We start from the raw sequence: 14187 nt of genomic DNA, 5'->3' as shown, positions 1-14187 counted from the left end.
CATTTCAAGTGCTTGTACACTTTATGATACATACAGTTACATAGTATAAACAAAGGCAAATGTCAGTGCTTCAAAACTCTCAGCTGGTAGCAAAATTGCTCACTGGTTACCTTAAGCAGTTTCCTAATAGCCATAGTGAATAAAGTGATTAAACTACAAATCAAGATTAAATTAAATCAAAGGCATGTAAACTGGATGACCTTCATTGAAGATATAACACATAGGATTTCGGGATTATGCGCATTAACTCTTGTACATAAGGGGTGAACCAATAGAAACTCCAGGTTGTTTTTTTTTCTTTACTTAGGATAAGGTAAATTTTTTTTTACAATGTTGCTGCAAATTAGTTATTTTGATTTTCATCATTAAATGTGTGTGGAATATCTTTAAAATATTATTTATCAGGTAAATTTTATTTCATGAAATTTAAATTCCCCAAATAGCGAGAAAGAGAGAATCAGATGGTCAATCAAAAACAAGAGAAGAATGTTTACAGCAAACTTCTGAAAGTTTTGGCAAGTTTTTATGACTAGCATGTACATCATAAACAAAGAAATGTTGGCATATACATTTATATTTAGACGTCACAGATACAAGTTGTCATATGTTAGTACCGAGTACACTGTGTAGCTGAATCACTGGTGTTGACATCAGGTGATCTCAAACGGATGTTGTATATCATACGATTACAGTAGCTCTTTTTCCTTATCTTTATCCACCCGTGATTGTGTATATATTTTATTGTTAAAATAGAGATAAGGCCTGATTACCCCCCCCCCCCCCCCCCCCCGCTCCCACTCTCCACACTAAGCTTGTAATTATCAACGTAGGAATTCAACAATAGCATTGTATGACGTTGCAGGGACATTCCCCACCTACAGGGTATAATCATCTTAGCCACAAAACAATGAATGTATCTAAACCCTAAACCCGGACAGATCATCTCTCTTATGGGACAGGGAAAACCCAAAACATAACGGTGGACTCATTAAAATTGGACAATAGCCAAGAATGTTCATTTAGCATGAGAACGTAAAATATCATTATGGTAACAACTATCCTATACAGTAGCATATTTGGTTTGCTCAGTTATAGAGAAAACAAATAAAACCATATCAACAGTGTCATCAGGGTCAAATTTCACTATTTGGGAGACTGTTTGCAAACTGGTTTCCAGGTACCATACCATCCAGCTAGGTAAAGATTAGGAGAAGAATAATTCCCTAAACTGATAATCAGACCATTTATTTATTGTGAATTGCACAAGAATGAAAGGTACATAGATACTCTGATGTTTACCTGCTTTGATAAATATTTGTGTTTAGTATAATACCTCAGTGTCATGAACTACTGAGGTACTCAATCAGACTCTGTTCCTGAAAATAATTCAACGCTACAATGTATATAGGTGAGAATATTGTCGTAATTGCCTTGTCTGACAGGGTGTCTGCAAATCTCTATTTAGGTGTCAACTGAGACACTTTCTTCACAGCCAGTTGCCTTCTTCACCATAATTATGAACACTGAGGCCATAGAGACGTTTTTTTATACTGGAATTCTAACAAAAATATTGTGGGCCTCAACCTGATTTTAACATTTTGATCCTACAGTTTATTGAAGTTTACATTTTTTTGATTTTCTTATTCAAAATGGCCGCCAGGTCATCATCATGAAAACAAGATTGTGTATTTTATTTTCTCTAACCCAATACTTCGTACAAAATCAGGAATTTTGGCACATAGATTTCATGTTCCCCATTTCCACCAAATCCTAACCCTTCATGAAAGTCTTTCATGAAAAAGACTGTTCAGTCTGTATATTATGTTTGTTTTTTAATCCCAATGACTATTCTTGAGTGCCAACTATTCTTCTCAATATTCATTTGATAATTTTGACCATGAATTAATTTTTGTTCCACACAACACAATATAGATTACATGTTTAGATATAAAAATCAATTCATTAATTTACCCAAAATACAATAAAGTAAAACCTGTAAAATCGAATATCAGAAGAACTAATTGTTTGGTTTAGAATTGTAAACCTACTCAAACCAGTACAATTACCAACACGTATACATATTATACCATACTTTATAATATGACCTATTGTTCTGTTTGTACGTTTATTCGGGTATACCACTCATTGCCGTGTCACTATTGTTCTAAACATGTCTTCTTTATCTGGTAACCAAAACTTTTCTACTGAAGCGATCATTTTTTTCGTTCAAAACTGTTCGAATAGTTCTTTTGTTACTACAGTCTGCGTTATTTACTGGTTATTTAGGCAGTTTTAGACCAAAGCTGTTCTCAATGAACATCCATGTGAATGCAACTCACTCTCTGAGGAAGTACAATGAGTACCACGGGATTATAGATGCATTGTTTTTGTGTTTTCCGATCTGATCGTCGGTCTATATTGTTCAACTGCACAAAAAGAGATCATAACATACGCATGCATCAACCACGATGGGGTTTGTAAGCAACTTCACCAAAAACTAGTGAAACTCAACAAACAGGTTGTCCTGACAGTCACCTAAAACTCATAGATAGCAGGCCTCAGAATTTTACTAAAAACAATACGTTTTTAATATAGTGAGCATCCTCAAAATTCATGTAGGATGTAAACCACTACAGTTTTATTCATATGTAGATTGTAAACTGCTTTGGTTGTATTCATATGCAGATAATATGTAAACTGCCATGATATAATATTCATATGTAGATTGTAAATGGCCATGCTTATATTCATATGCAGATTTTAAGTAAACGTCCATGTTTATATTCATATGCAGATTGTAAACTGCAATGTTTGTGTATTCAAGGAGCAACGTCTAGAGTTTATGAAGAGATACAGTTCTTCGTCAAACTAGTGAAAAAGTGAGCCAAGAATAGGGTTTAAACCCACAACAGCAATCACAACAGGTAGAGCCTATATTGGGAGGTGCATACTTCAAAACAGAGCAAATACAGAAAGTCCACAGGGAATGGACAAGGAGGGGAAAGGTGTTCAGTTCAGTTAGGGCATGCTTACTGTATACATTATTTTGCAAGGTTGATCTCAGTTAAACCCTTGTTGTGGCAGTTTTCCCACGTCATTGAAATGATTTGTTTATTGACAGACACATAGCAGTACTCACATGGACTTTATGATCTACAAACTGATATGACACTATGCATTGGTCTGGCTTATCTGCACTACAGGGTTATGCCACACAGGTTAACAATCAACTCTAAAATAATCGCAACAACAAATTAAGATATATTTAGTTGCTAAGCAACAAATTACCATGCACAAGTTTTGTAGACCTTATCCATCTATTTATACCTCTACTATAACAGTACCATGGTAACAACCATTGACAGATCCAGTAATGTGATGTGTTCCAGACACTCATATATGCAAAATACAGGACTATTCTATTCTATTCTATTCTATTCTATTCTATTCTATTCTATTCTATTCTATTCTATTCTATTCTATTCTATTCTATTCTATTCTATTCTATTCTATTCTATTCTATTCTATTCTATTCTATTCTATTCTATTCTATTCTATTCTATTCTATTCTATTCTATTCTATTCTATTCTATTCTATTCTATTCTTAGTCTAGTCTCCTATAATCTAAATTCATGGCTGAATCATTTCCTGTCTGTTCACATCGCCAATGACAACAAATACAATGTAGGTAGCAGGCTGCAGTCAATTTCAAGTACATGGATCAAGACAACAATGAGTATTTATTTTCATTCCAAATGAAGTCTGTTGTTTACATAAATCAGTTCAGAGTATTATTCAGTATGAGCTGCTTTGTGTAAATAAACATACCCAACAATGATCCAGTTAAACTCAACAGGTTGTCGACAAATGAGGTGATGGCTCAATTTAAAACTAACAAAACATATATATAGTTATTTAAACAAATTTGGGGCAGAACATTTGTTATCACCACTAAAAATGTAACTGTCAGAAAGATCTAATTTTTCCCAACTAAATGTAGGAGCCAACATTTTGTACTTTTTAAGTATTTTTATAATACCCTGAACCACGTTGGCATCATTTACAAATGGTTACTGCTTTTTTTTTTTTTTAAATATGTGATTGTTAAAAATTATACAGATTTATTTCATTGAAAGGTGATGTTGGTGTTCAATGTTTATACAAAATAGGAACTTTTTGAGCTATTTCACCACAATAACAGCTTTTTATTGTCAATATAAAAGAGCAATAAAATTAATAAATAACACAAATCATGACTCAATGCCAAAAATTGTACATAGTGTTATCAGGTGCCAATTCGTCAGTGCTGTAATGCTGTTCCCATGGCAACAAAAAGACAACAGTATGCAAGCCTATTGACAGTACTGCAATAATAGGGGGATGAGCATACCAAGATTACATAGCTATGAAGAGAACGTAACTTGCCATTAACAACACTTGTGCGCCGACATCTCAACACTGTATATAACATTTATGTCAATTTTAACATATTTGTTTTTATAAAGAGACTCTATAATACCGTTTGCACTGATAACAAGTGTGGGGGAAGGCATGTCAACCAGACTGTATTTGAAACTGTTGAAAGACTGTCTATCTATCAAAAAATTATCTTCCAGATCAACGAAAGAATACTTTAAATTACAATAACGTTAACCACCAGCCCAGCACCACCACACCAACCTACTGACTACTCTAACAATTGTCGGTGTAAATATTTAATAACTGGGACTGAAGAATGTCAGTGTATAATATAAGTAGACAGTGTATTGAATAACATATGATTGCAAACATTTCAAATTTAATATCAGTTTCCAAGATCACAATGGTATTTCTAAAGAATTTTTCATTAAAACGACATTAAATTTGCTGACAGCTTCTAAATAAATTTGTCAAAAAGTAGATTGGAGATAATGTTTTAGAAATATTTGTGTTCTAGCCAGTAAATGTCACTGGTGCATCTGATATATTTTTTAAATGTATGTGCACTATTCCACAACATGTAAGTATAGGGTTAAACCTAAGACTATGACCATCCTCACATTCTGTTCTGGCATCACCTGGCCCAGTCGACCACACATACGTGAACATTTTTCAAGATTCTATTGAAGTTACATACCTCAGGTAACTAAATGGTGTTAAACCCCATGTCGGGTTTGAACTCTGGACCTCTGGATGACGAACCTGATTCAATATCCTCTACCTTTTGGTGGCCAGTAATTTGATACTCAAAATACTTGATTCAATATAGACAGTGATTAGATAGTAATTGACAGTGAATATTCTATTTTTTAATGATTTAATTTCTGGGCGCCGCATCAGGAATTATCCCTCAGATAAAACAAAAACAACGCGGATTTAGAATAATTTGTAATATAAGTCTCTTTAACCCAGTGTATGGATACTAACTTGCTCTTACAAGTATTTGAATCAGAACAAAGTTGATTCACCTGTCGCTATGTGAAAAGCATTGTAGTTTCGTTTGAAACTAAAACCACATGGTGTGTGAACTAACCATCCAATTACGGTGTTGATTTCTAATTGCTATTTGCAACTACCTCACATCAAGATGTTTTCCCGCCAAAATGTTATTGCAACCATTTTTCTGTGATTTTCTCTAAAATTCAGCATAGATTGTGACCCAAAAAGCACTATATGATATTTATCATAATTTATAATCAATAATTGTAAATACTGATCAACATCTTGTTCATAAACAAGCAGAAGGGACAAATTCAGTAAATAGTAGTCAGTCAATAGTATTTTAGTACACTTCCTCTTTTAAATGATACAGCTAATGCTACAATAAATTACACTAAATTCCTGGTTATTACTGCGTAACACCAGGGCATCTAAGTAGAGAGAGCATCTTAGTTCAAAGCACTAGAAATTCTTGACACAGTACCTACATTAGGCTGAGAAAAAAATACCTCATGTTTCTTGTTTCTGTGTGCATCATTTTGAACTATGCGCCTCGTACTTGCACTTGTCTCAAATTTCCCCCATTTTAGCTCAGTATTCAAAAAAAAAAAAAAAAAAACGCCTCGCCGCCTCATTTAAAAAATTTCCATGAAACGAGAAACAGAGAATTTTTTTTCCTGGCAACAAAGTCTTGAATTATACAGACACTGAACATACTTAAAAAGAAATACTTTAGCATGTTGTTCTATGACACTGCATCTGAGGTAGCCAGACAAGAAAGAAAAAAAAGAAAATAAACAAGCTACAAGTGAGAACTTCACTATTTTTTTTAACACAAGGCCAAAAGCATTTAAAATCATTTAGATATTGTTTTTGTTTTGTATGTGGCCGGTTTATGACCAACAGGGTTAAACTATAGTGATCCAAGCATCATTTGATTGGTTAATCCATTTCCCATAATGCATTGGGATTATGACATCATAATTACACATCACTGATTGGTCAGTTTTATTCTCATCAATAGATTGCATTATTACTCCACTGGATTCATTGTATCCCGTTAAGTGTTAATTAATATAAAAGTATTCAGCAAGATTTTTAAAATTCATTTATCGCTTAAAGATATTTAAATGGCGACAAATTATTTTTAGATTTCAAACAACTACTATTAAAATTGTTTACCAATGTATAATGTCATCTGTGATTTAAATCGATATATTGATTATACTGTGATGAGTATTCAGTCTACTCATTCAACACATTCCGGCCGCACTCCTTTCATGGTAGTGAGTACTAAGAACAATAAATGTATTAATATACAGAATTGTCAATTTGAGTAATAACAACTCACTATTATACACTATCTGATGACGTGGTTAGTTTATCCGGCTTTTGAAATAACAATAATTAGGTCAACCTTTCCTCACCTTTGTGCTTGTATCTACGACTCCGGGCCTTTTGTAGCCTGGTACAATTGATTATGGCTCATAAGAAGCTTTGTCTGGTGAATTTTTTGTTCGCTTCAATTCAAACTTTACTGACGTGTGTGCTCGCCCCATTGTGAAATGCCTTCAGATATTGAAATGGCAGGCATGTAAAAAAAAAATCCAGGTACTGGATGCAATGAGATGTTCATTTCATTGAGTTATTTGGCGTCAGAATGATTTTATTAGCAGGAAATATCTTTGAATCGTATAATAAAACTAATTGCGAATCATGTTTGATTCTGAGCGACACTGTGTTTGAAATTTTACGCGAATATTACATAAAGTTTTCAGTCGATAAAAAGAAACAAAGGCAGACCATGCATGTGTAGATGAGTTTCACTTGGATGGATGACAAATTGCTAACTTGTTGATGCTCCGTCAATTCATCACAAGTTTTGCAGCGAAAGCAGTGGCTTGACAAAAGTTATTGCTCCCTCTTTGTGATCAGTATGCATTCAAAAAAAAACAAGGCATTGTTGTTCATATGTTGCTTGCATACAAACAAAAGACGCTTTATTTTCCCCTCCTCAAGAATGATTCATTTCGGGAGGATGTGATGAGAATTACGATAACAATTGTCAGGGGCCGTTGATAATTGTAACCTACGCTCAGCAAATGTAATCGTAAATATTTACCCCCTCCCTTGCCTCATAAACAAAAGTCTACAAGTGCAAAAATAAATGTAACAAATTATATAAAACAACGCAGTGTGATTTTTGTACACGGGTATTGAAATCACCTTTGACCAGCCCCTCAATGAAGAGATTACATTTGCTGTGCACGTGTTTTAATTATTCAAGGCCCCTTATCGCACGGTGCCAGTAACTGGCTGATCTACTAAATCACAGTTACTAAAAAAAATAGCAACCATAGTCATTTTCTCACATAGAGGAGCATATTAGCATAAAGGAGCATCTGAAGTACTACTTGATACCATGGATACGATTTAAAGTATAGATCTCCAGAAACAATGCTTCAGTATCAGACTTAGACACATGCACCTTGCATCACGATATGGTAGGCAGGCTGGAGAACCTTCTCCCGGGGAATGAACTGAAACCTGTTGCTTAGCATGCAGAAACAATGAACCTTTAAAGTAGAACAGAAATGAAAGTAGACAGGTGTCTTATTGTGTATCAAATACGCTAAATCAACTTACACTATACTTATAAGAACTCCTCACAGATAAGTGCATGGTCTATCATTCCATTTTTTTAACGGAGGACAAAGGAAGAAGAGATGATCAGAGATCTGTCAATGTTTGAATCTTACATAATAAGTACTTTACAAGAGCATTTGTAGCTAGGCTTCAAAATACAGATGAAATTGCATTAGTCACATAGGTTAGTTGTAATTTTTTTTCTTTATACCCAATTGCCAACTTATTTAACCATTTACCAAACAGACAGAAAGATCACAATATTTTCTAGAATACTTATTGTAGGCGATAATTTTTAAATGCTGATTATTTTTTTTTAAGTAATCCATGATTTGTTAAAGACATACTTACAGGTGATTAAAGATATGTATTTTGTGGTAGTAGAATCAAAAATTCGCTGTGGTGGGTTAGTGGAATGCCAGCCCCTGCTGTTACCATACAGTAGTATCAAATTTACTTTAATAGATCTTAAATTTCATTATCACCTCACCCCATCCCATCCCCAAAATCACAAATTCAAGAGTTATTTATTTTTAATTCAATTACACACTTTGAGTGAATATAGGCTCTTAAAAGAATGATTGCCAGCCACTTCAAATTGAACTTGAAGGCTGGATAACTGCAATCGATTGATGTGTGGTTTGCAAAGCTTAGGGATTGACCATTAGAAACTCTGGGGAGGTTAGAACTACGGTGCAAATTTTTTTTTTTCCTTCACAAAGTTTTGAGATGTACACTTTTTTTGCTTTTCTATTTTAGTATGTGTGAGATTTTTTTTTTTTCTTTAACTTTCTCGGTAGAATTGTTTTATTTCATACTTTTTTCTGTGCAGATTATTTAATTCAAATATAACCCCCAAACTTTCTAATGCTTGACAATTAGTCAGAATTCCTATGTGTGGAATGTTTTAGAGGATTAAAACACCTGAACAAGATATTTAAAATATACAAAATATGCAGACTTGTGAAAGCAGTGAATTAAATGAGAATTTCATAAATTTGTGCAAGAAATTTTTGTTTCTTAAATTTTGTCAGAAAAAAATAATAATATTATTATAATCAATCTAATCTTTTATTGTATATTTTTTCATTTGTTTTGTTTTTTTCAATGTCATGTAACGTTAATACTTAATGAAAAGAGGTATTTTATACTTTCGAAGTTATTGAGTTTTAATAAAGTTTTAATCGAATCGAATTACACAGACATCAATGTGAGGCCTTGGCATATCAGTTGAACAAAAGACAACAAATTCATCATTATAATTATAATTATTTTAATCAATTTCAAGCATAATTGGCTGAACAGTTCAACAGAAATGTGAAAACTGGTCACCTTCAAAAAACCCACCAATATCTGATGTTGAAAGGATTGATATGTCTAGACACTGCGTGGATTCCAATTAATTTGGCTGTGAAAGAAAGACAGCAAGAGAGAAAAATAGTGTGCAAACTGACAGTAACCAGTATTACCTGATAAGGTAGGATAATGTGACGACGGAAGCTGACAGGTGGTTCTCTCTATAAATGTACGGGTGAAGAAAGAAGTTCCTGGAAGACAGCATTAACCCCTTCTTTGCCATTTTTTCTGCCAAACTTGGGCTATAACATTTTGCATATTTTAATGTATTTTTCTAGAATTTATATTGTTAATTTCAGATCAATATTTTTGAAAAAATGTTAAAAGGAGTTTTTTGTCACAGTAATATTTCATATTTTTCAATAAACTTGTTGTTAATTTTGGACAAAAAATTTAAAAATCAATATTGATAAATAAATTAAATTTCAGGAGAACAAAAAGTCATTCTGTAGTTAATGTTGAGAATCCCTCATTGAAGGAAGCCTGCAAATGATGATTTCCACAGTTAAACGATGTGAGTTGATTGGTTGACACTGATCATTGCAGAGTCATATAGCGACAACATAATCTAAACCATTGCGATAGATCAAGTTGGTTTTCAACCATCATGAAACAAACAGTTAAAGTTTATACACATTCACCAATAAAATAAACTAACATCACTGCAACAGTTGTACTGTGTTAAAATAAGATAACTGGCAGGCACTACTAAAATTTTTGTTTACAAAAATCCTGGAGTAAACAAAATTTAATAAACTACAAATTCATATTATCACAGATGGAACCATACTTGATCAGCAATGAGCAGCCATGTTTATGTGAGAGGCTGGCATAATTTATGTATTAAAGCAAATCCAGTTTTGAACCCAAAACAAATGAATGGTTGTCATGGAGAGAAAAAATTCAGTTAAACCAAGCAACCTGGCAACCTTGATATTTCAAGTTGGTATGAATGGAAGAATTATTTCGGTTTGTGATTATAGTGTCTGCATTGTATAAATTCCATTAAATTAGTATCCGTCAGGAAATTAAAAGTTATATTTACTAATATAAAGCTTATGAAATGCTCATATTCACTTTATCAATGATGTTCATAAAACGACAGTTCTACATGAATGATGTATGAAGAATAACAAAAAAAATATAAACATAATTTAGCATTTTTTTGCTGAAACCATTTCACTTGCTGGAGAGAGGGGAGTTGCTATAAATTTTCAGTAAATTGTTTTTTACATGTATGTTGGTTCATGTAATTGCGATTGCATAATACTATTATAGATTTACCACTCTGACTGCGAAGTCAACTTTTTTCAACTTTTTCTTTCAAATAAATTCGCAAGACCTGTAGTTAACGAAATTATCAAAAAATACATAAAAACACGCAAAATGTTGTATGAAAATATTAGAATGAAAAAATATATGAAAGGACAAATTTTATTACACTTAAAAGGCTTAAAGGGCAGTGGTTGTCGCGCTGCATTGTGGGACTCGTAGTGCCGAACACAATGCATGTACATGAAATTTGAACATGCGCTACACGCTGATTATCGCCTTTTAAAGATTGTTGGTCGTCCTGGCATGTCATGTTGGATATAAGTCCCATAAAGATGCACACAATGTGTTCAAAATTTGAAATTGTGTCACGCAATGACCACCCCTGGCAACCATCGTCCTTTAAATTTTCACAAATGCAATCAAATCCGAAAAACAGCTAGCTGCGAAAATTTAAGTTTTTCAACCAAATTTCTGTTTAGAAGAACATGCTGACCTTTTTTTGTAGCAGGTTAAATTTTAAGCATTCAGTAGGATCAAGGAGGTAAAAAGAGATCTTCTTACTTCCATGCTATTGGTTAGAACAGAGCTTTCCAGAAACTTTACCATCATCTTTGTCTGCCTTGACTCACCTGAAAGCGCTATCAGCTATTTCCTGTGAAAACATATTATGGCTCTACAAATATTTTTCTCAATGGACCCAGAATGATTCCATTTATACATGTATCTATTAATAGTTATATATTGTTTTATACTGAATTCTAAAAAAACCTGTTTTCCAATTAATATGGAAATTATCTGGTGAACACTGTCATAAAGGTTGTACAAACTTATCATCCTTTTCCTCCAGCTTACTTTTTCATTGGTACGTCCCTGATTCACTTATATTTAACTAATCCAACAGATTTAATCCAATAATAAACAAGCATTATCTTTAATTAATTAAGTAATTAGGGCAATTAGTTGCAGTTACAATAACGTCAGATGTTATAACTACCTGGCTTTTTTTTTTTTTTCTTTCTACATAGGCCACAAAAAAAAAGTTTAAATATTTTCACTAGAAAAATTAAACATTGGTTATACGTTTCATTTCATGAAGGTATGAATGTTTTTATGGAAATATATAAAATATTCATGTAGCATTTACATAGAACACCCTGAAATTTCATTCAAATTATACCCATTACCCATAATTCATTGAGGGTTTCTTTCGACCATTGACCGATTCACTTCAGCGTATGCCAGAGATATTCTATATGGGCAAACCGCCAAAGTGTTGCGATTGTTCAAGTATTTTTTCAAACATCATTTGAAATTTATAAAACTTCAAAATCTTCCATATAAAATAACATTTGTGCCTTTGTGAAACTGAGTGTACCAATCTAACGTCATATTAGATATCACAATCATATGGAAGCACAGATTCCGAAATCTAGTTAAAGCTATCTTATTTCAGTCTTTTTTTCCTCTCGGCCACTCAAACAATTTAACATCAACATTCAAGGCATCGTTGCTGACTTCCTGGGCCCGGCTTTTGAATTGAAAGTGGTTACCTCCATTGAACACCACACTACTTAACAGCTCTAGGAACATTAAAGAACAGAACTATTCAAATTTGGACAAAGCTTTTTTTATAGTAAAAATATGCACCGTTTCTACTCTGTGTACACAGCAAAGATTTTTGAAGTCATGACTATTTTAATCTCGACAAAGTTTATGATTCAATGTCTTATAGATTTCAAATTTAAGTCCAGTATTCAGCTAATTATTTCAACCAACTTAAGAATTGGTCTATTACAACAATTTTTGTTTATACTTGTATAATCAGTGCTTTAACTCACCAAACTTGGTGTGCCTAGAATTGGAGTGTTGGTTTTTTTTTACATTTTATTATGGCAATTATGTCAATTGCTGAATTTTATGACTTCCAGATAAACATATATTAAACAACGAAACAATGTCTTGCTGTCACTTAATTAAAAGTTGTTTTATATCATGATGATATTTTATTGATTACCTTGCTGTTTTGCATTCATAAATTTTCACATTTTTTATTAGTAAAAGTAAGAACGATGATAAGCAATTTTTGGATTGAGTGACAACAAGTGACTGTTGTCTTCCTCAGCCGGTGAACAGGTGTCAACGGTATACAAAGCGTTCATGGGAACATGAATGGCGGGTACTGAGATGCCGGTGGTAGTGTTGTAACTGCAGGTCAGCCTAAGAGCCACTTGTATATAATTTAGTAACATTTTGACAAACTCGTCACGCGAATCGAATAATGGCAAAGAATATACGAAGAACAAAGAAGGGGAAAAAACAGTAGTTCCATAACAAAATAGAAAAAAGTGCATTGAAAAAACTTTCTTATGGCATTACTTTACGGGGCAGCGAAGCTGTTTACATGTAAATGTTTACAATGGAAGTACAACAAGACGGTGCGCTTTAGAAAAAGAAACGACTACTTTAATCGGATCTGGCTATTGTTGAACAATTAAAAAAGTGACAGACAGGTTAATTAAGTAAGGCCGACAGTATATATTCGAAGTTTACGTTTAAGATACCGTTATATGCTTAGCGCCACATCAATCGGTACTGCCGACATGGTAGCTCACTGTTTATCTAGGTCGTACAAACAAATATCCACAGTATTAAAATTGGGTTATTTGAAGTCCTAAATTTTACGTTATCCTGACCGCAGTCAGTGGCAAGATCAATAACAACAATCAAGGGGACTGTAGTTCAGTGTGGTGTCCAGTACTTGTTGACAGACAAAATTACCGCTGTACTGTGAGCCCATACGAGGTCAACAAGTCAGCTGGCGAACTGCTGTCCAAGCAAAACACGACCGAGTCCACATTCCCATTACTGGCACTGGTACAATAATTACACGGGCCGGTTTGTTAGGGTTAGGCAACACGGTGTAGTCGCTCAGTTTGTTCAGCCGCAATCTACCGCTTAAACGCGTTGTCACCAACAAACTCAGCGACAAGTTGGAAACTGCTTGAGCCGATAACACGCCAGATCAGCTGAGGGGCTAACAAATAATGTACAAACCTTGTAACATTCCTTCTAATTTCTTACGATCGACACGAAATCTGTCTTCTATAGCGTCGGGATCTCTCTCCCTCAAAAGCTGTGAATCTTCCAAGCTGCCTGGCATAGTTGTATCAGTTCTATCTGGACTTATTTCCCTTATACCACACAAATCTCGCATAGTATTTTCTACCGCTACACCGTCCTCCGCCATTGTAATTCCCTACACTACTATGTTGTTGTACAGTTCACCGCTATTATACTTGTATACTTCCGCTGAGAGAGCAGTTTGTTAATTTACATATTATAGTATTTCAACGTGGTATTTTAATACACCGTGTTTGTAATGTGTTTAAGAAAATATCTACCCATTTATTATTATCAAGTTCATTATATAACACTTTTTATGAAGATTCTACTAGCGGACTTTATTTTCAAGAATGTACTGAGGCATGACT

At 33.7% G+C, this 14187-nt stretch overlaps 1 protein-coding gene across 1 annotated transcript in view; it reads right to left on the bottom strand.

Annotated features, from left to right (window-relative positions):
• LOC100378192 (protein bicaudal C homolog 1-like) overlaps window positions 1-13982 on the bottom strand; it is a 94592-nt gene extending 80610 nt beyond the window's left edge. Inside the window, exon 1 of the mRNA XM_085493945.1 lies at window positions 13751-13982. Within this exon, the coding sequence (XP_085350071.1) occupies window positions 13751-13943 (193 nt within the window). The 5' untranslated portion in view covers window positions 13944-13982. The remainder of the gene's footprint in view (window positions 1-13750) is intronic.
• Between the last annotated feature and the right edge of the window lie 205 nt (window positions 13983-14187).

Source organism: Saccoglossus kowalevskii, chromosome 19 (assembly GCF_978046115.1).
Source record: "Saccoglossus kowalevskii chromosome 19, keSacKowa6.1, whole genome shotgun sequence".
In the NCBI taxonomy this organism is placed as follows: domain Eukaryota; kingdom Metazoa; phylum Hemichordata; class Enteropneusta; family Harrimaniidae; genus Saccoglossus; species Saccoglossus kowalevskii.
This window is presented reverse-complemented; position numbering and strand designations above follow the sequence as displayed.